The sequence below is a fragment of the Ascaphus truei genome, chromosome 1 (assembly GCF_040206685.1).
Source record: "Ascaphus truei isolate aAscTru1 chromosome 1, aAscTru1.hap1, whole genome shotgun sequence".
NCBI classification, from domain to species: Eukaryota; Metazoa; Chordata; class Amphibia; order Anura; family Ascaphidae; genus Ascaphus; species Ascaphus truei.
This window is the reverse complement of record NC_134483.1, coordinates 510,825,964-510,849,074: the sequence shown is the minus strand read 5'-3', so window position 1 is coordinate 510,849,074 and position 23,111 is coordinate 510,825,964. Positions and strand designations below refer to the sequence as shown.

The 23,111-nt window shown below is 41.4% G+C and overlaps 1 protein-coding gene across 4 annotated transcripts in view; it reads left to right on the top strand.

Moving 5' to 3' along the window:
- HTT (huntingtin) overlaps positions 1-23,111 on the top strand; it is a 197,298-nt gene that overhangs the window by 72,816 nt on the left and 101,371 nt on the right. For all 4 annotated transcript variants that reach the window (XM_075570290.1, XM_075570271.1, XM_075570281.1 and 1 more), the window contains 10 exons: positions 1,300-1,418; positions 4,133-4,244; positions 10,733-10,870; positions 14,348-14,506; positions 14,975-15,072; positions 17,119-17,258; positions 18,776-18,839; positions 19,241-19,341; positions 20,501-20,647; positions 21,877-21,997. In XM_075570290.1, coding sequence (XP_075426405.1) covers positions 1,300-1,418; positions 4,133-4,244; positions 10,733-10,870; positions 14,348-14,506; positions 14,975-15,072; positions 17,119-17,258; positions 18,776-18,839; positions 19,241-19,341; positions 20,501-20,647; positions 21,877-21,997 — 1,199 coding nt within the window. The remainder of the gene's footprint in view (positions 1-1,299; positions 1,419-4,132; positions 4,245-10,732; positions 10,871-14,347; positions 14,507-14,974; positions 15,073-17,118; positions 17,259-18,775; positions 18,840-19,240; positions 19,342-20,500; positions 20,648-21,876; positions 21,998-23,111) is intronic.

The following is a 23,111-nucleotide window of genomic DNA, read 5'->3' as shown; positions in this document are numbered from 1 at the left end:
TTGATTTCTATAGCAGGCTTAAGCACAGCTCCCCAGCAGTGCACGATATTTCTAACACTTTCCTTTTTGTGATCATTTGTTGCCAATATTCCCAGCAGTTTGAGCTTTAAACAGTAACAATAGATAATGTTACCGTAGTAGTGTAAGAATAATTTGTAGCTGCTGAGTTACACTGACTGAAGAATTGTTTTGAAACTGGAAGGCAGCCATTTAGTGAACCCTGGGAAACATGGTTTTGCTGATCTATCATGGGAGCACTAATTGATCGTCGGCTTAGGTAATTGGTTTTTAATAAAGGTAATCAAATGCTGCATATATTTAAAAAATATATATTTTTTAAGCTTCCTGGATTGCCTCTTTAAAAATCCTGCCAAATTTGTCCTGAAGCCTCAATCCACCAAGTAAACTGAAATCTACCATAAACAAAATCGTTATTAGGGCATCCTGTGTTAGTGAAGGTAAAATATTGCAGAACTGGAAGAGTTGCATTGGTCAGGATAACACTATAAACTTTTTATTTAGTACAAAATTACAGTGTTATCTGCTCACTAGTTCTCAGAAACAAAATAATACTAAATGTCATAGAGAGATCTCTGCTCAGGACTATAATGGGAAAACAAGTGTTTTTTTGTTTTTATATAGGAAGCACCCTTTATCCCTATTGTTTGTGGCCAAAATGCCATATGAAAGAACTGATTTGGGTTTTCATCACTTGAGATGAGCACAACTCTTTAAAACATGGTGACAAAAATCTAAATTCTAGAAGTTTTTTTTTCCCTCCCCCCCCCCCTCCTATTTGTAAAAAGGGGCCCATTTTTAACATGGATCCTATTTAAAGAAATGGCTAACTTTTTTTAGTTTTCTAAATTTAATATGTACTACACTACAGAAGTTTCCACTTTGCTTCAGTCTGGTTGCCCCATGAATTGTGTAAATGTTGCCTGTTTTATTTTTTTTACGAGTTTTTAGGTAGTACATCTTGAACCCTTCATTGATATTTTATAAATGAGCTCAACTGTTTAAGAGGGGAACGTATCACACGTCCCTTCCTGATGAACGTACAATTTTTTTTTAAAGGCAGAATATTCAGGGATTTAGTATAATTTCAGTAGTGACCGTTGGTTAAAGTAATATGCTCAGCAGAATTAGTGTGAGTTTTGTTTAATAGCATTTCCCATGCATACTTGTATTGTATGTATGGAATAGTTTCCTTTATTTCACATTTGTATTGTATAGCGAAATAATAATGAAAGTTTGGGCCGATTTTTAGTTCATTTGTATGCATCTTTTCCTCTAAAGGTCTGAATCAAAGCCATCTATTGAAAGCCATGGGCCATAGCCGACAGTCATCTGATAGTAGTGTTGACCGCTTCGTAACCAAGGAAGAAGCTGTGGAGCCAGGAGATCTGGAGAGTAAGGTAAAAAAACTTGGCTCTAAGCCATTGGTGGCAAACAGGCGACCTGGGGGCTGCATGCAGGCTAACCGGGCTTAACCTGCAGCCCCCAACCGTTGTCTGCCCCAGCAGCCACCTCTTTACCCAGTGCAGAGGAAGCAGAAATGTACAGTATACCCACAACTGAAACGTCCCTTCTGTTTTTAACCAGTTTTAACTGCACTGTAGCTAGCACATATACACTGGCGACACACTTTATTCGAGCTCGGCTAGTCCCACGAATTCGGGTATACCCGGGTGTATTGAGGTTTGTGACTGTTTTCTGCCCGAGTGCATTGGGTTATTTTCCAGGCAGGGATTGAAGCATTTTATTCCCGCTGGCTGCAATACTGCACAGTGTATATATATATATATACTGCATTACAATTCATGAATTTATGCCATCTGGTAGACACGCGAAGCATTGCAGCCTATTAAATCCTAATCATTATCATTTAACAGATCAGCCGCCCATCAGCCAGGCATGAACCCAGGCTGGGAAGGCAAACGCAACGGGGCTTGTCAGAGGTGAGGAGCGGTGCATTCCAGGTATCTGCCAGGTACATACTGGGTATTTGCTCGAATAAAGTGTGTCGGTGCAGTATAGTGCTTTTAAATTTTAACCCCATATTATCTTTTATTTATATGGCACCAAGAGTTTCTGCAAAGCAGGACAATGTGGGAGGGCGGTCAATAACATTGTATGACAAGAGAGTACATATATGCCAAGACAAACAGACAATGGGAAGGCGGGACTTGCCCTAAGGAGCTTACAATCTAGGAGTGGAGATGCAAGGAATTGTGAGTGCGATTTTCTTGGCAAGTGTTTGGCTTTCAACATCAGGAGAGTGTTGGATAAGTCTCCTTGAGAAAGTGTTGTTTTAAGGGTCTTTTACATGCATGTATGGTAGGTTGAGAGTCCGATTGTATGTCGTAGAGATTTCCACAGTTGGGGTGCAGCATGGGAAATGTCTTGGAGGCGGCAGTTGGAGGAAGTAATAAGGGACGCAGAGAGGCGTAGATAAAGAGCAGAGTGTAGAATGCGTATGGGAGTATACTTGGAAATTAGGTCAGATGTAGAGGAGCAGTGTTATGCATGGGTTGACGGTGAGCACAAGTGTCTTGAATTTGACTCTGCAGGGTATTGGTAGCTAGTGTCGTGATTTGCATAGTAGTGCAGAACAAGAGTGGTAAATGAGGAGGTAAATGAGCCTGGCAGCAGCATTTAGAAGACGGGGGAGAGGGGAGACAAACTAGAATCATGTTGCGGTGGTCCAGTCGGGATATAATGAGGGGGTGAGTAGGGGACGTATTTTACCAATATTGCAGAGGGGGAAACTACGTGATTTGGAGAGGTACTGAATGAGTGGGATGAAGAAGAGGAAGGAGTAAAGAATGACCCCATGGCATCTAGCTTGGGATACCACAAGAACCGGCGCATGCGTAGAGGTGCAGCTTTTAGTTTGCCCGTTCTTCACTTAAGCTATCGGCAGTAATAACGGTACTACAGATTTATCGCTTTAGGATACTGATTAGGGTAATCTCCTTTCTCCCTTCCTCCAGTCCAATCAGTTACTCCCTACTGTAGGGCATATTATGGTATTACAGGACCTAGCGCTTCAGGGTATTTCCCTCTCCCGTCTGTTCTCTGCTACTCCCTACAGAAGGGCTTTGCAGTAAGGGGTGTCTAATTGTGAATACCCCCTTCTCCCCTTCCTGATCCAGTCCAACCACTGTTACCCCTAATAACGAGGGCATAAAACAGCTGTTGTACAGGTTCTGATCTAGATATACACCACGGGATACCACCACATTGCTACTGTAAGTGGTTATTGACTGAGTTATAAGCGCTGGCGACTGAGTCAATTGTTTTGTTTTCGAGCGACGTCGCGTTGCCGTCATGGGCACTATTAGCGCAGCCTAAGACTGAGTCCCCGCTGGTGCTGAGCGCGCTTACCTTAGTCAATGTGGATCGTCACATCCATGCTCACGCTGTGCGCACTCACCCACGCTTGGTGCTTGGGTAAACAAAATTTTTTCACTTTCGAGCGCGCTCAATTTGCCCGCAATGCCCCCCCCCCCGCACGTGCTTCCGAAATAGCAAGGACACCTGGCGCTCATGCTTGGAGAGCTGGTGACGTCACCGTTCTCGAGCATGAGCACGGTCAGCGCCTGCGGGCCGCAGCCCAAAGAGTGAATTTCTGGCTTAGAACCGTGGTTCCGACCTAGTAATTCGTGAAAGGAAATCTAAAAAAAAGTGCAAGAAAAATAGTTTCTTTGGTTGGCTGTAGTTTTGTCTTGTTTCCCCTTCTCCATGCAGTGGGAGAAATGCAAATTACCAGTATACAATAGGTCGTTTAAGGCCTGATGAGGGGTCCGTCCTTGATGTTATTGCAGGCTTGAAATGTTTAGTTCAAAAGATTGAACTTAATGACCCATGCAGTACTTATGAGAAGAAACATGTAGAAATGAACTAAATACTAAAACCCTAAATATGTCCTATTGTTTTATTATTAATATATATTTATTATTTTATTTTTATTTTTTGATACTGCGGTCTGAAGTTAGTGAAGGCCTTATTTACTAAGCAGTACTATTCTCATTCACATGAAATTGTGCTGTAAATTGTATTCCAGTTTCATGAAGGTGTCTTATGGACTAGCTCCAGTTATTAAATATACTCCCAAATCTTATTTTAGCCTTCTAGGATAAAAGGAGACATTGGACACTATACAGATGTAAATGCTGCTCCTCTCATTCACTGTGTACGACTTTTATCGGCTTCTTTTCTACTCACTGGACAGAAGAGTGGTAAGCACTTCAATACAATTATTATATAATTACAAAGGGAGTAATACAATTTATTTATTCATAAAATGTGTTACCAGGACGTAATACATTGAGAGTTACCTCTCGTTTTCAAGTATGTCCTGGACATAGTTAATATGACAAATAATACATGGTTACAAGTACAGTTACATAAATGAACAGGGTATACATTATATACAAGACATTGCATGCACAGTTAGAGAAGATGTATATTATAGGCTTATGTAACAGTTACAGACCAGATTAAAATGTGAGACAGCCTTAGTTTTGAAAGAACTTAAGCTGGTGGTGGATGTGAGAGTCTCCAGAAGGTTGTTCCAGTTTTGGGGTGCACGGTAAGAGGAGGAGGAGCGGCCGGATACTTTGTTGAGCTTTGGGACCATAAACAGTCTTTTGGAGTCTGATCTCAGATGATAAGTGCTGCGTGTGGTAGGGGTGAGGAGCTTGTTAAGATAGATGGGTAGTTTGCCCTGAAAGTATTTGAAGGCAAGACCGGAAAGGTGAACTTTGCGCCTAGACTCGAGTGATGACCAATCTAGATTTTTTTACCATTTTGCAGTGATGTGTGTTGTAGTTGCATTGGAGAACGAAACTACAAATTAAATTGTAGAGGGTTTGGGGTGCTGAGCCATATACTATACTATCTCCATAGTCTATAATTGGCATTAGCATCTGCTGTGCGATACGCTTTCTGACCAGCAGGCTTAGGGAGGATTTGTTCCTGTAAAGTACACCTAGTTTGGCATAGGTCTTGGTTGTCAGGGTATCAATGTGCATTCCGAATGTTAAGTGGGAGTCAAACCATATGCCCAGATATTTAAAACTAGTAACAGGAGTTACTAGTTAGGGTGGTGTTAGCGTTGGTTCTGATCTGGAGCTCAGTCACTGGAAGCTTTAAAAATGTAGTCTTGGTCCCAAATACCATTGTTACAGTCTTGTCAGTGTTTAAAAACAGTTTGTTTTGGGAAATCCAGTTTTTGAGTCTCAAAACGTCAGACTGAAGTATGTATTGAAGGTCAGAGAGGCTTTGGCTGTGTGCATATAGGATTGTGTCATCTGCATACATGTGTATTAAAGCTTCCTTGCAAGCTGTGGGAAGAGCATTAATGAACACTGAGAAGAGTAGGGACCCCAGAACAGAGCCTTGCGGGACACCACATGTGATATCCAGGGGGTTGGAGTTAGAGCCTGAGATGGACACATGTTGGGATCTACCTGATAGGACAGAAACCAGTTTAAAGCATGTTTCCCTATTCCAGAGCTCTGGAGTTTGTTAAGCATGATAGCATGATCAACTGTATCAAAAGCCTTTGCAAAATCTAGGAATACTGCACCAGTGAGTTGTCCCCGTTCCATTCCACACTGGATTTCATTGCAAACTTTTAGCAGGGTAGTTACGGTGGAGCGTTTGGGATGAAAGCCAGATTGGAATTGTCTTGTTATAGTAATCGCTTAATTGGGAGTGGACACATTTTTCCATGACTTTGGATAGGATTTTGAGAAGTGAGATTGGCCTGTAGTTTGAGACAGTGTTTTTGTCCCCACTTTTGAAGATTGGGACAACTCTGGCAGTTTTCCCGGTGTTAGGGATAATGGTGCTCTGTTCACAGTGACGTGCATGATAGTCATGGAAACAGGCACCAATGGTACAGATGTAGCAAGGGTTACTGTCCTTGGCACCGCGGGGGAACAAGCAAGAATCCGCTATGCCGGGGACAGTGCCTACCGGCATCGATCGCGGCTTGGGAGGAGAAACGCTGCGGGGGTCCCTGCTTCTGAATGGGACCCCCGCAGCGTTAATCCTTTCAATCCGATCTGTGTGGAGGGGCTGCGCAGAGAGACTCGGCACTGTTCTATGGTACAGAACCAGTCTGTGAGTGTGCCCTGTCCCAGAGCAGCTTAGAAGGTAAGAAGCAGTCTGTGAGTGTGCCCTGTCCCAGAGCAGCTTAGAAGGTTGGAATCAGTCTGTGAGTGTGCCCTGTCCCAGAGCAGCTTAGAAGGTAAGAATCAGTCTGTGAGTGTGCCCTGTCCCAGAGCAGCTTAGAAGGTGAGAATCAGTCTGTGAGTGTGCCCTGTCCCAGAGCAGCTTAGAAGGTGAGAATCAGTCTGTGAGTGTGCCCTGTCCCAGAGCAGCTTAGAAGGTGAGAATCAGTCTGTGAGTGTGCCCTGTCCCAGAGCTGCTTAGAAGGTAAGAATCAGTCTGTGAGTGTGCCCTGTCCCAGAGCAGCTTAGAAGGTAAGAATCAGTCTGTGAGTGCGCCCTGTCCCAGAGCAGCTTAGAAGGTAAGAATCAGTCTGTGAGTGTGCCCTGTCCCAGAGCAGCTTAGAAGGTAAGAATCAGTCTGTGAGTGTGCCCTGTCCCAGAGCAGCTTAGAAGGTGAGAATCAGTCTGTGAGTGTGCCCTGTCCCAGAGCAGCTTAGAAGGTGAGAATCAGTCTGTGAGTGTGCCCTGTCCCAGAGCAGCTTAGAAGGTGAGAATCAGTCTGTGAGTGTGCCCTGTCCCAGAGAGTGTGCCCTGTCCCAGAGCAGCTTAGAAGGTAAGAATCAGTCTGTGAGTGTGCCCTGTCCCAGAGCAGCTTAGAAGGTAAGAATCAGTCTGTGAGTGTGCCCTGTCCCAGAGCAGCTTAGAAGGTGAGAATCAGTCTGTGAGTGTGCCCTGTCCCAGAGCAGTTTAGAAGGTAAGAATCAGTCTGTGAGTGTGCCCTGTCCCAGGGCAGCTTAGAAGGTAAGAATCAGTCTGGGAGTGTGCCCTGTCCCAGAGCAGCTTAGAAGGTAAGAATCAGTCTGTGAGTGCGCCCTGTCCCAGAGCAGCTTAGAAGGTAAGAATCAGTCTGTGAGTGTGCCCTGTCCCAGAGCAGCTTAGAAGGTAAGAATCAGTCTGTGAGTGTGCCCTGTCCCAGAGCAGCTTAGAAGGTAAGAATCAGTCTGTGAGTGTGCCCTGTCCCAGAGCAGCTTAGAAGGTAAGAATCAGTCTGTGAGTGTGCCCTGTCCCAGAGCAGCTTAGAAGGTAAGAATCAGTCTGTCTGTCCAACCCCTTGATGTAGATGGCCGAATATGGGTATCTACTTCATGAGGGGGAATACTATAGGACAATATTCGGTCATCTACGTCATCAAGGGGGTTGGATGGTGATGAATGTCCTGTCCAACCCCATGTGATAGTTTGAAAAATGCGTGTTTCTCTCAATGATGCACATGACTAACGCGTCTCTAAACCCTCCCCATTACAGTCAGACCTATGCATCTGTTGGCCTGACGTAGGTTTCCTTCCGCAGATGGAGCTTTTTCAAGGGCAATCAATAGTTCCCCTACACCTACAGTAGCCCCAGTTTCAATAGCGTTCTGGTTGCCTTATGTTATAGTGTCTGATTGATTATGCTGGAATTTGTGTTTAGGGTTAGGGTTCGGGTTAGGTTATTAGGCGCGGAGTACAGGGATACAATTAGATGGATTGATAGAGGTTATTACTAAACCTTAATACCTTGTATGCATAGATCATTGACCGAATTCAAGGTCTGATATCAGGCATTCCCACAGGTCAGTACCTAAGGCTATGTTTGATTTGCTCTACCAATGAGAAGTTCATTAAACCAGCTGATTACCTCAAAATGAGGTTCTTGAGAACAGGTCACATCCTCCATAACCTCAAGAAAGCATACAAAAGATTAATCAATACAGACCTAACCAGTCAATCTAGACCTCAACAGCAGAATACCAGAAGGTACATTGGCATATAATTAAAGATGGGTGGAAATTAAGACATTCTTACAAAATATTGGTACATCTTACAATCTGACCCGTAGCTCAGAGGTGCTAAACTATCAACCTACAGTATAAGATAAAAAAACATCAAAGACATTCTACTGTAGTACACAGCCGCCTCATCAAATTACTCCAAAGGACTGGCTGCAAAATAGAACTTACTCACTGCAACTTACTGCTGCAATCCATGTAAAGCACGTTCCTTTATGCAACCCTGTAAGACCCTTTGGAACTCTAATAATGACCATGAATACACAATAAGGTGTGATGCATCTTATTACATGTCGATGTGGCATTAAATATGTAGGAAAACCTACAGACAACTGCAAAGACGGATCAGGGAACAGTTTAATTGGGTTACTAATGAGCTTGACACACCAATAGCCAGGAACTTTATAATAACTGTCATAATAGTGACATCAACTATAAAGTTTTGTGGTATTGAATATGTTCAACTCGGTCAGACGAGGAGATTACAATAGAAAACTATTGCAGAAGGAAGCCCAGTGGATCTACAAATGAAAAACAGAAGTCCAATTGGGTTCAATGAGGTATTCACTTTCAGTCTTTTCATTAAAATAACCCCCATCATTCACATGTAGACATGAACTTGACAAAACAAATGAGTCATAAAGGTTTTTAAAATTTCTTCTATTTTCATACAAATTATACGTTCATGATCATATCGGAATTAAATCACACTACATTATATATTAATATGCAAGATATATATAAATGTAAATAGATTTTTTACAGCACATACTATACTATATCAAAATGTATTAAATATTTGTTGCATTGTGTATGTATTGTAGTAAACCTCACTGATCTATGCACACAAGATGTTTAGGTTTAGTAAGAGCCTCTGTTAATCTATCTAATTGTGTCCCTGTACTCGGTACGCAATGACAAACTAAGCCCTGCTGAACACAAATTCCTGTATAAACAGACACTTTGACGCAGTAGTGTCCAATAGGAATTCAATGCTAGCCGCACTTGTGACTATCATCTTTCCATATTCGCCACATTCTCGTATCAGCAGCGTCGCACTCGCGAGTTGTGCCGCATTGCCTATCCTACACTATTCGGCTTTGATCCCATGAATCACTGTGGCCTACAACTAGATGATAACCAATACTTATCTCTACGGAGACACTATATCTATTCGGGTCCACTTCATACTTGGTTAGGTAGACACAGGCTTGATGGTGGTGCTGTCTGTACCATCTCCCAAAGCTTCGCACTTACAGAGGCCCTGCACTCTTCCCCACAACAGTTTAACTAGTTGCCGGAGAAGAGCGTGGGACATCTGTAAGTGCCTCTTACCCTTTCTCCGGTATCTCCTGATCTCAGCGATGTCGTGGTATCACGTTGCCATGACAACGTGACGTCGCTCCATTGCCGTGACAATCTGATGTTTTATGATGCTGCGCCATCACTGAGCTGAGGCGATGCCGTAGAAGGTAAGAGGCGTCGCGCTCTCCCTCGGCACCGATCCCTGCTAAATTGCAAGCCGACTCTGGGTAGACAGGGTACTGTTTTTTGTGTGTGTATATATAAAGCCCTACAACCCCATCACTTCACTCTGTACCTATGCTTTTAGATTAGCCATAGACATCAGTTATTACTGTTTTTAAGGTGGTTCATTGATTTATACAGTTTTAAATAATTTAATAAAAGTGACATTTTAGGTCTTTAATTGTTGATGATTTTAAATCAATTTATGTACATACACTAATCCCCATCTTTATAGCCACATTGTACTCCGAGTGCACATAATCAAATAGGTGACGTGGTGACTGTTTTGTTATTCCAATATTCGGGTGCAGTTTTGAAAAGTGCAAAACAAAAATTGTGAGGCGCTACTAGTGAAGATAAAAATAAATAAATCAATGGATTAATTAAATGAATAAAGATATGTGATATATCTAAAAGTGCTCAAATATGATAAGAATGGCAAACTGTGCTGCTCAACCCTCTTTGGAGAAGTTCCAGTTTCCCCTTTCTTGAATGTTGAAGAGAAGCTTGTGGGGAGCGCAGGTGTCACCATATATATGCAAAGGAAAAAATATATATAGTGTAGTATATCTAAACAAATACAGCAACTTCTACATATTGCTCATGTAAGTGCAATAGAAATGGCCTATTTTCAATATATCAATAGTGAACATACAATGTTGCACTAGAGTTGTCTTTTCCATTCTATTGAGGATTTGTCCTGCTGACAGGGAGTGTATACCAGCCAGACCCCCCCACACAGTGCTGAATCCATCTACTGCATCTATTGCTATTCCAAATGCTGTTTTACAACTGGCAGAATGTGAGTTCCCATTCATGATTCCTGTTGAAGTTGCTGTATTTGTTTAGATATACTACACTATATATATTTTTTCCTTTGCATATATATGGTGATACCTGCGCTCCCCACAAGCTTCTCTTCAGCAGTTTTGAAAAGATCTGAAATTGACCGCGTGCCTCCTGTTTGTAAAAGAAAAAAATTCCCAAACTTTTACAGCTCTTTAGAAATTACAGTTCAAGACCCACTTTGAACATCCGATGTAGAATATGGTTGAAGACACCTTGAATATCAGATTTATTATTGTACAGTATATACAACATACCATGATCCAGTCTTACATTTAGAGGCAGTTTGCATTAGAATTTATTAACGTACAATCACAAATTCATAACTGAGAAGTTTATTTTGCAGCTTTGGTCCCAGACAAGGAAGTGCGGGTCAGTGTGAAAGCGCTGGCGGTGAGCTGTGTTGGAGCTGCTGTGGCTCTGTATCCTGAAGCTTTCTACAGCAAACTGTATAAAGTGCCCACAGAAACGGTGGAACAACCAGGTACTGTATGTCACATCTCAGGGTTTGTTTTGCAGCTGAATGCTCTATATAAAAGGGCCACATGGCTGTGTAGTTATTTGCTAAATATTGTATGCTTCTTTGCAGTAAATGTATTGTTTTTCACTGTGCTTTTACTTGTTGCACTTGCAGGGCCAATAGCCCAGATGAATTGTGATATAAAGCTTGTGCCAAAGCTTATAATGAATTGACACAGACACCTCCTTCATAAAGGTTCTCCGCAGTCATTCCATGTCAGTGGTTTTTGTCCCAGGATGACCAAGAGTTCAGGTCAAGCCCTTAACCCCTCCCCCCCATCACCCTTCCACCCCCCCCTTCCTTAAAAACAAAAAAACAAACAGGAAACTTGTGTACCAACTAATGTTTGGAAGGCATTAAAGCAGCATTTCCTCTTGCACATTAAAATAAAAATGCAATTATCTATGCTGCCGATCGATCGGCGAAGCTTGTTCCCAGGGTACGCAATACGGCTGCCTATTTTAAAAGAGGAAGTTGGGTGGCTTCCTAAATGGTTGCCTTAGCAACACAATGACACTTACGATATTAAATGTCATTATAAAGAGGTGTGTGTGTGTGTTAGGAAAGGCAGTATTCTCTATTACTACACAACTGATATGCTTTATGCCCTCTTCGATCTGTTGAAATCCACTACTGATGAGATCTCTTTGCACTGTAATTATGGAGGGAAAATGCTCTATAGCCTCTTAATTATTCTCTTAGCACAGTGGGTCTCAACCTCTTAGGAGCGGGGGCACAACTGGAGGATTTTTAAAAACTTGGGGTACCCCTACTCATCAGATCTCACTTGAAAGCACCCCACTGATCCTCCTCACCCACACACAGATCTACCACACTCGCCCTTTCTTGCATACTCCATATTCAGACCCCCCCTTCATACACACTTATCACGTTCACGCCTCTTGTTATGCATACCACACTCAACACCTTCCCACACCATAATTTTCTTACTCAAACCACACACCTTCCCCTCTCCCCACACACAACTCTCACCTTCTCCCCTACACAAAGCACTTGCCTTCCTCCTCTGTACACAAAGCCGGCAGAATTTGTCCCCTGTAGTCCCCCCTTGGCAGGAAGACTGCAGCACACCAGGGAATAGATGAGAAGCACTGTATTAGCATGTTATGTTTAATTAATTTTGAATAAACATCTCAAGTTAGGAGGATGTACAACGCCGCATGTGTAGGTTGCGAATGTTTATTTGTTCGCTATTAATGTTTTACTGTCCATATAGTAGATGAGGGTTGGTAAGGTGGTGTGGGGGTCGGAGTCCTTCTGTGGGGCCAAAACAAGCCAGTATTCATACAAAGTTGCCTTCCTCCGACATAACATCCATTTGGGTACAGTGCTTGGCATTTTGTCTATATATTTATTTATAAAATGTTTTACCAGGAAGTAATACATTGAGAGTTACCTTTTGTTTTCAAGTATATCCTGGGAACAGAGATATAACAATACTTTGTAATTGACTGTATAACCCTGTTCTTTTAATGTAACAGACATTTCATGGACAGTTGGTTGGAAAATTGGGTGCAAGGGATAAAAGGGTTGGAGAGTTTCAGATTTGAAATACAGCAATTTTACACCAACAAACTGCAGCAAACAGCTCACACTCTTTGGCTGCCCTTCAGCTGTGCACCTTTGGGGCGACTCGTGTGTAGACTGAAGGGGTACAGAATGGTTATGTGTAAAGGGGAGCAGCTCTTGGGGAACTCAATCACTTGTCCGCCTTTGGGGCGACGCAGATGTAGACAGACTGGGTTCAGAATGAATGTCCTGACTATTTCATCTGTGACGAGTGGAGGACCCAACAACATAGTGTTCTTTCTCGCCCGTGTGGTAAACATGTACTGTACATTGTATAGACCAGTGTTTTGTGACTGCTGCCTTGTCAGCTGGGGAGGGCCTGAGACTTGCAAGCTAAGCTACTGCTGATTAAGTTTACTTGGGAACTGCATCCTTAAAGCACCGCATCTCCATCATAACATAGTTGATTATAAATGTTCTTTCTAGAATAGTCTCTGAAGATGGCTGGTTTACCAATGAAAATAATTACTTCACCTCAGTCTAATTCCACGGATCGGTTCTTGTTCCAATAGTTTATTCAGAGGCAATAGGAAGCATTCTGCATCATACAGGTCTTGACAGGCATTCTCAGTTGTGTGGAGAACTTCATTTTCTGTTGGTAACACTTTTAAGCATTCAGCAGTTCTGATCTCAATACAGGAATACCCCGGTTTAAGGACACTCACTTTACGTACACTCGCGATTAAGGACATATTTTCAATAGCACCATACCCCAGTGTCCGTACGCTCGCTTCGTGAGTACGGACACTTATTCTGCCATACAGACCGCTGTAGTAGGGATGCGCTGATTCCCCTCGCCCAATAGGCAAACGGCAGCTCGCGCATGCGCCTGTCAGCACGTCCTGAACAGCACTACCGGCTCCCTACCTGTACCGAAGCATCGATAAGTGAGAAAAAGGTAGTGCTTCACTTTAAGTACATTTTCACTTTACAGACATGCTCTGGACCCATTGCGTACGTTAATGCGGGGTATGCCTGTACATAGACATAACATTTATACCTCCTCCCTGGAAATCTGGACCTCCCCAAATATTGGCCTGCCCCAATTAAAGTCTTTCCGCAGCTGTGCTTGTTAATTCCTGCTATACCATCCTATTCTCCTACATTCTACTCCTTGAATTCACAGCATCCTTCCTAAACATAACAACAACCCCGCCTTATTATTAGCCTTCCCATAACCCTGTTCTTGTAGATAACAAATATGCCTCATTACATTTCTAAGGCCACTTTATTCAGTATGACCTTTTACTTTCCGTTAGATAATGGAGTCTGCCTTGCTTACATCAATTCTCTATTTCTTCAGTTAACTATTTAGTTGCTAGCTATGCAGTTAGTGTGAATACATACAATATGGCACCTCTGTTGTTCAGACTTAAAATCCTTCAGTCGCCTAACTAGTCTAGTCTGTCTTTAACTCATCCTATTCTTTAAAGGGCAATGGAGACAGACATATAAACCACATTATTATTATTATTTGCTAAATAGCTTGTTGCATTTATGTATTTAAACATTTATGTAATTAACAGACATTTCCATACAGTATTAGCAGAAAATTATTATTATAATTTTTGGTCATTATATTGTCCACACTTTTTTTCCAAAACCATTACACTGGGCCAAGTGCACATGTCTAGTTTGAAGTACCACGTGACAGTACTGCCTGTTTTTAGCCATATTACTGACCGTTGATTAGCTATAAATTTACGTTGCCATTTTATAAACACCTGTGTTTCTCATAATGACTACACAAAATAGTAAGTAATCAGCCTAAGACGCAATATAGTATTCTTGATTACCGAGGCTTTATTTTGTAGTGTTTGCATTCCCAGTGATTTCCCCTTTTTATTTTAGAAGAGCAATATGTTTCGGACGTTCTGAGTTATATTAACCATGGAGACCCTCAGGTTAGAGGAGCGACAGTCCTCCTGTGTGCGACCATTGTCTTTTCTATACTCCACAAATCACGTTTTGATGCAGAAAATTGGCTCATCCGTGTCAAAAGCTCTACAGGTAACACACGCATGTTGTGTTATAAAGCACATTTTTCTTGTTGTTTTTCTGTTGGCAGAATGCAAGGGGCTGACGTCTCCATTTCTGCTGTGTAACGCTATTTTCATGTAACGAGGGGTGCTTTAATGTTTTATATATAAATGACATGGGAAACCTTATCTAGATTCAAAAATAACTCTAACACAAAGTGGCACACATTTTGAACCAGTTTGTGTCACAAATTGAAGCTACACTAAAAGGTTACTTGATTTATGAGTCTGATTACCAACAAAGGTAACTTAGTTAAAAATGTATTGGAGGTGCAACTGGTGATTTAGTTCCTATAGGAATAGTTAGAAAGGGGGTTTGTGATAGGCGAGCTCTCTGTCAAATTTTATGTTCCTGTTTGTGCACTTTTAACCGTCAAGCTGAGTTGGATCAACTTGACTTTGCAGTGCAAGATATGTAAGTGTAATGTTTCTTCTCTAGGAAATAACTTTTCTGTGGAAGATTGCATTCCTTTGTTGCAAAAATCCCTGAAGGATGAATCCTCTGTTACGTGCAAATTGGCTTGTGTTGCTGTCAGGGTAAGTGGAAATGATCAATGTAATCTATTTAAGCCCATATTTGCTGTACATCTAAGCCGTAGCACATCTTAATATCAATTCACTTGCCTGGCCTTTAAGGTGTCCTAAGCCTTAGTACAGTTTAGCATGTCCGAGCGATTGTATACTGAACTCCTCTCGGCTCATTCATGGTTATAACTTTTCTTAGTGACGATATATTGGGAATGTTCATTCTTTGTTCTCTTGTCTGCATGGCAGCCTCCAAAGCCAAAGTGGGGAGAAATACATCTTAATGTTGTGAATAATTATTCCTACATAGGATGAGGCACAAAAGAATCGCATGAAATACAAAACTAACTAAAAGACTCTCTACCAGCGCTTGATCCAAGTGATGAACTAATTGGTGTGATAACAACAATAGTGTGATTACAATGTGATTACATATGCAGCCAAGGGGGCAATAAACAATAGATTGTTCCAATCCAATACCAAAAATATATATACAAAGAATGTCCCCGGCGCAAAGTGTGGTGATGATAATTACAGTACCATATCAAAAGACAGTCCTGGTTGAAAAGTCAGTCCTGGTGGTAGAATGTTTCATCAACAATTTGAGGTAGATACTTCTCTAGGCGTAGTTCCCTTGTGTTGTCTGCAATGACAGATAGAGAAAAAACACCATTGCGCAGTATATAGACTCAATTGCCCCAACCTGAAGAGGAAAATCCCTACTTACAGGATATTTTCTTGTTCATTCAGGGGAGAGAATCTGTTCTTTGGCTCTCTTCCTCCACCTTGATCTCCTACTCGTGGTTTCTAAGGTGGCTCTCTTCAACTCGGTCTGCGTTGTCCCAGGAGCAGCATACACCGCAACAGCCGTGGTTGGAGAAAATTGAAAGACAGCCTAGTGTACTCCGCAAATTTTATTTAACAATGTTAAAAAGCAGCAATATTACACTCACATTGTGCGAGGGCAAAGTACACTAGGCTGTCTTTCAATTTTCTCCAACCACGGCTGTTGCGGTGTATGCTGCTCCTGGGACAACGCAGACCGAGTTGAAGAGAGCCACCTTAGAAACCACGAGTAGGAGATCAAGGTGGAGGAAGAGAGCCAAAGAACAGATTCTCTCCCCTGAATGAACAAGAAAATATCCTGTAAGTAGGGATTTTCCTCTTCAGGTTGGGGCAATTGAGTCTATATACTGCGCAATGGTGTTTTTTCTCTATCTGTCATTGCAGACAACACAAGGGAACTACGCCTAGAGAAGTATCTACCTCAAATTGTTGATGAAACATTCTACCACCAGGACTGACTTTTCAACCAGGACTGTCTTTTGATATGGTACTGTAATTATCATCACCACACTTTGCGCCGGGGACATTCTTTGTATATATACAAAAGAATCGCATGATGCATCATAATGTATAAATAATCCTTGCTTGAAATTTACATTTTCCCTGATTAAAATCCATACTGTTTTAGAATTAGAGATAAAAAATGCTTGGGATAGACTGAAGTGTGAACGAAACCATAGGATCTGGTGGGATCTGAAGTTTCACAACAGAAAGGTTAGCAAACACTGCAGCCAGGGATTCTGGGTAATAACCTGCAAATGAGCACAGTGTGTCACTCTTTTTACTTCTGTTAACATGTATGATAAGTAAAGGGTGATACTGTGCTAATTTGCATGTCATTACCCAGAATCCCTGCTAAGCAATAATGGGGAAAGGCAGGATTGCAGATCTGTATGAGACATGCAACTGCACCACACGTGGTGTTTTTATTTACTGTACGGTGGAGGGTTTCTGTCACTTTTTTTATTTCTCCCCCCCCCCCCCCAAATCCACCATAACTTTTTTTAATGTCTGGTTTTATAACAGATAGGAAGTTGGGCGGACTAGGCGGCCAAGTGGTTCTTATTTGCCCCCCAAATATGTACTATGTTTACTACTTTCTATCTGTATTCTGCCTGTACTTTGTATGGCTGAGATGCAAACCTACTGAATTATCTACGGTATGTCTGCATTACTGAGCCATCTAATGACCTGTTTGTCTTCTTTTTTCAGCATTGCATAATGAGTTTATGTTGTAGCACCTACAGTGAGTTTGGTTTACAGTTGCTGATCGATCTGCTCACGCTGAAGAACAGCTCTTACTGGCTTGTGAGAACCGAGCTTTTGGAAACTCTTGCAGAGATTGATTTTAGGCAAGTTAATCCTTGGTCTGTAACGGCACACAATTTTATTTTTAGTTTTTCCGATAGTGCTTCACAAGGAGTTTAGAATATTATTTGTTCATTTAATATTTTGACAAATCGTTAAACACTTTATTTTGCTAAACCGAATTGAAAACTTACACATCTCTTAAATAACACCTACTGTATAATACAGTATTAATCTCTACTGTAACCCATAATATCAGAAGTGTCTTTCGGATTCTATTTTGGTGTTCACAACAGATTAGTGGGCAATAAAGGTTTAACGCTGGGGTTATTATATTGGTTTTGTCAATTCAAGAAGCTTAATATTCAGAAGGCTGTAAATGTGTTATACAAAGCCTTGCATTCTGTTGCAGAGTATGGATTTTCTGGGGAGAGCCTGAACAATTGCTTCTTCTCTTTTATAGTAATACTGCACCCTGTTGCCTACTAATGGTCTCTACCCCATGCCATATTTTTTGTTTTTGGTGAAGTGATTAAACTTTCTCCAGAAAACCTGACTGAGCTTGTAGATTTCATGTTGCACTGAAGTGGCGTTGAGTCCGCATGCAGCAAGGGAAAGTGTTCTAAGTCAGGCCCGTCAAACTCAGAATAGTGTGGGGGGCAATTCTTAATTCCGACTGCAAGTCTCTGGTTACACATCAGAGCGGCGGAAGGAAAAAATTAGTCACTACAACCTGTATGTATATTTTTTTTGTTGAGCTTTCCTTATTACAAATGTGTGAATGTCACTGGTATCTCCCCATGCACCCTCTTTCTCTTACCCACCCCTTGCATCCCCTTTCTCTTACCCACCCCATGCATCCCCTTTCTCTCTCGCTGTCTCTCTCTCTCTTTCTCCCCCCATGCATCCCCTTTCTCTCTCTTTCTCTCTCCCCCCATGCATCCCCTTTCTCGTTCTCCCCCCAACCCTCCAAATCATCCTCCTTCTCCCCCCTCTTGCTCTCCTCCAATCTCCATGTTACCCCATTTCCTCTGTCTTCATCTGATCCAGGCTGTATGGTGATGCCTTTTGGGCCGTGTGTTTGCCATGTCCTAGATCAGGGGTGCTTAAACATTTGTCTGTGCCCCCCTGCCTGCTCTCCCCCTGCTCGCACCCCCCCCCCCCCTCCTCTTTACCTTTTGACTGGCCTCTTCTGACGTCACTGTCATGTGACCCTGCTACGCCAGAAGCCGCCGGAGATCGGGTAAGGGAACTTGGAGGCCTCATTTCGTTTAAATGATTTGGGGAAGAGTGTGGGACTTCTGTAAGTGCTACGCCCCCCCTAGTTTCACACGCCTGTCCTATAAGATTTCTTTGTTCAGTGGGAATGAAACATATTTTGCTACAGATCACTTATTTCTTAAGTCAACTTTGTAACTCAGATGTTTTTTTTTCCCTTTGCAAACAAATGGCAGTGATGTGCTGAAAAAGCCAATTTGTACGACCTGAATTGTGGGTTTCTTGTTGAATGGGATATTGGACTTGAATAGTAATTTGTTTTTTCTCTGCCCTAATTTCACAGGTTAGTCAATTTCTTAGAAGGAAGAGCTGAACATTTACACAGAGGAGTCCATCATTATACTGGGGTAAAAGAAGGCAACCCTGTATTTATTTCATGCAGTTGAGTGATGAAATGTGAAAGCTGTGCTGCAGTTTAGCTAGAGATTTAGCAAATGTTGGGATGAAAACAATTGGTGCATAGTTAAGTATTGGACGGTGTGAGAAAATATAGGTACAGATACAACAAGTGGGGGGGGAAGGGGTTTAGTTGCCTGTTAAAAAAAAATTTTTTCCATGTAAAATAAAAAAAATGTAGGGTACAAAAAGTAGCCTGTCCTAAGTAGCACTAACAGAAAAGTCAGTAAGTGCTTGTAGCCGACGCTTTGTTTTTTAAGCAGTATTACTTCCATACGAGCATTTTGCACCCACAATAATCTGGCCTAAAATGGCTTTATATTCACTGAATTTCTCAATGTCCTTTTCGTAGTTATTGAAGCTTCAGGATCGTGTGCTGCATAATGTGATTATCAGCCTTCTTGGCGATGAGGACGCCAGGGTGAGGCATGTAGCGGCGGCTTCGTTAATGAGGTACGTGTGAAGTAGGGGATCGGCTGCGTACATGTTGGAGGCAGGGATATGCTATGATCTGTTATAATAGTAGTGTTACACATTCATTTCCTGCATTATACAGTAGTACTTTCACATGTTCCACATCGTTTAAAGCTTTGCCTTGTGTTGGTTTGTAACTTTCTACTAAATGTGTATCCCTGTTTGAAGGAAAATTGATGCCTTGAACCGAACTATTAGAACGTTAATCTCTAACATACCACCAAATCTCTATATTGTAGATCTCCCCTAAACTTGCTTTCCAAGTACATGAGAATCCCTCTGCAAACCATTGTTATAGAACAATATAGTAGACGGAATCCATTGAAGCTTAATTTCCAGTTTGTTTGAGGTCACTGCCCACACATGGGAGGAACAACCAATGAGGATGAGACCAGCAGAGGATTCTGTGATAAGAAAGAACAAAGTCTCTGACAAAGGGACAATCCTTAAAGCTGAAATAGTTTTTGTCAGTAGATTGAGGTTGTTTAGGTCATTTAGCTCTTGATTTAGGTCAAACTAAGAACCCAGTGGCAGAAAGAATGAAATGTTAAAAAGCTGCAGTTCAAGCAATATCCTATGTGTGTTTTCTTTAAATAAATCTGTTCTGTACTATGAGAAAGTACTTGTAGCATTAAAAAAAAAAAAATTAAAACATTTTTAATGTTTCTTATGTAGGAAGCATTTTTGTTTCTATAGAAACCATTTCCAAAGTCACATCCCCTTCAACTTCTGAGCCCTGCCCTCTCTCTAGCAGTACACCAATTGTATCTAGTAACAGCCCAGTCTGCTAGACTACATTGCCCACAATGCTGTGCAAGAACAGAATTAAATAACCCTGAGCAAGCGATCGATTTCAGGAGAATGTATCGATCTGCAACTAGGCTAATCACTTGTCAGTGTGCAGATTGTATTGATGCTCCTATTGAATGGAAGAAAAAAAACCCGGCAGCTTGACCTGCAGCTTTAAGCCTTAGAACTGTGCTACTAAAGGGATCTTACGTAATCTTGGCCTAAAATTGTCCATTTGTCAGCTATTGCATGATAATGTACCTCTGTATTACACAGTCTGTGGCTTCCATCATTGATTTCAGAATGTATAATAAATTCCTTTATTGTAAAACTTTCTGTTTTATTGCAGGCTTGTGCCCAAGTTGTTTTACAATTGTGATCAAGGGCAGGCTGACCCTGTTGTAGCAACAGCAAGAGACCAAAGCAGTGTATATCTCAAACTTCTCATGCATGAGACTCAACCTCTATCCCACTTTGCTGTCAGTGCCATCACTAGGTGAGGGAATGGTTTATTAACTCCGTGAGCTCCAGAATAAGTTTGAGCAATTTACAAATGCATTTTTTGTTCCTATGGGGTTTAAATATATCCACTTATTTTCTTAATGACAAATGAGCACAAGAATACTAGAGATATAGTTACGGATACAGTTTCACCGATTAATTCCTTAGCATGGTCTTTTATTATGTAGCTCGGCTTTAACATTGTGTCAACTTGGATAAGGCCTTAGTCTGAGGTTCTCAACTCCAGCCCCCAACAGGTCAGGTTTTAAGGATATCTCTGCTTCAGCACAGGTGGCTCCAGCTGATGGAGCCACCTGTGCTAAAGCAGGGATATCATGGAAGCCTGACCTGTTGGGGGGGTTTGAGGACTGGAGTTGAGAACCCCGGACAATGAATTGCAAATGTAAAAACATTTTTAACAACTTGTCCTTTTTCTTTAAAATTAGTCACAAGGGGAATTAATCGTATTAAAATTCTTTGCTTCACGGCATGAAATTCTGCTAATGCATTTGTCATTATCTGAAATGTTCACGGCATCCCACTGTTAGCTTGTGTTATTTGGGGATGGATGAATACACTGGAAGTAATATCATTGCAGGGAAGATTTTAACTCCCAATGTAATGGATAGTACGAATAGTCCAAGTTCCAGATTTTACACAGCAGTTAAAGCTATTTCAATTGTCGTAATGCAGCCGTCCTCCAGACGGGGGGTCCCTCCCCCTTACCAGGTCAGGTTTTCAGGATATCCCTACTTCAGCACAGGTGACGCAGTCGAGAGATTGAGCCAACTGTGCTGAAGCTGGGATATCCTTATAACCTGACTTGTTAGTGGCCCTTGAGGAGTTGAGACCCCCTGTCATACTGTATAATTGACCAGCCTCTGAAAGCAGGGTGTCTGCATTATATCTTACTTAAGATGAAGCCAAAGTTATTGCAACCCGGGGCTCGCTCCCACAGGTGAAAAAGGTGTGATAGTCCCTCCCCCTTCTCACGAGAGGCTGATTTTAAACAATGTCCGCTTCACCCCCGCTGGCCACGGGTTGCAGTAACGTTCGCTACATCTGTATCTTAAAGTCTCAAAATCTGCTCCTTTTTTTTTTTTTTAAAGTTTTCCTTATAAAATAAACATATGATTGCTAAAAAAAAATTAAGATATTCTAGCTCCTTTTTTTTAACTCTTAATTAGTTGCATAGTAATTTTCTACATCTCTAACATATTTCAGGATCTACCGAGGATATAATACGCTGCAAAGTCCAACAGATGTTAGCATGGAGAACAACCTTTCCAAGGTCATCACAGCAGTGTCGCACGCACTAACCACGTCCACCACACGGGCACTGACGGTAACTTCTTGTGTTAGGATTTCTTTTTTATTTATCTTATTTATTTTTCACTTAATCGTTTTTTTTAATACCTACTATGGATTACTTTCACCAGCAACAAAGGAAAGGGTTCTTTACAGTAAGGGCAGTTACAATGTGGAATACATTACCCATGGAGACTGTGATGGCAGATACGATAGATTTGTTCAAAAAAAAGGTTGGACATCTTTTTAGAAAGGAAAGGTATACAGGGATATACCAAATAAGTAAACATGGGAAGGATGTTGATCCAGGGAGTAATCGGATTTGCCAATATTTGGAGTCAGGACCAAATTAATTTTTCCCTATGAGATATTAGATGATATGTCACTGGGGTTTTTTGTTTGCCTTCCTCTGGATCAATATACTGTAAGTACAAATATAGGATAAAGTATCTGTCATCTTAATTTAGCATAGGTTGAACTTGATGTATGTCTTTTTTTTAACCTCATCTACTATGTAACTATGTAACTTGTTTACATACCTGTACTTTAAAAGCACACGTGATTTTTACTATGTAGTCTAAGCATAATATAGCTTAAATGCAATTTTTTCTAGTTCACCCTTGTGTTGGCAGTTTATACAGGATTCCATTGACTTAAAGCACTTAAAGGGGAATTTGGTCTTACCTGGTTTCTGTTTGGTTTGATAAATGCAACAGTTCCTTGCATTTACAGCAATGCAATTATCTAAGCTGCCGATAGATTTGCTGTCTCGTGATGCATCGGGGAAGAGGCTGCTTGCCAGGGAATGCACTATGGCGGCCTATTTCAAATGAGGCATGGGTTTAGCTTTTTAAATAATTTCTATAGCAACTCAAGGAAGCTTAATTCAAAGGGGCATAGAGGGAAACTTTGTTTTAATGCAGTATTATTTAATACTACACACCTGATTTTTTTTGCCTTCCTCTGGATCAATATACTGTAAGTATCGATATAGGATAAAGTATCTGTCGTCTAAATTTAGCATTGGTTGAACTTGATGGACGTATGTCTTTTTTCAACCTTACCTATTATGTAACTATGATTTTGTATTGTATTGTATGTCTTTATTTATATAGCGCCAAAAGTGTACTCAGCGCTTCACAAAGAATACA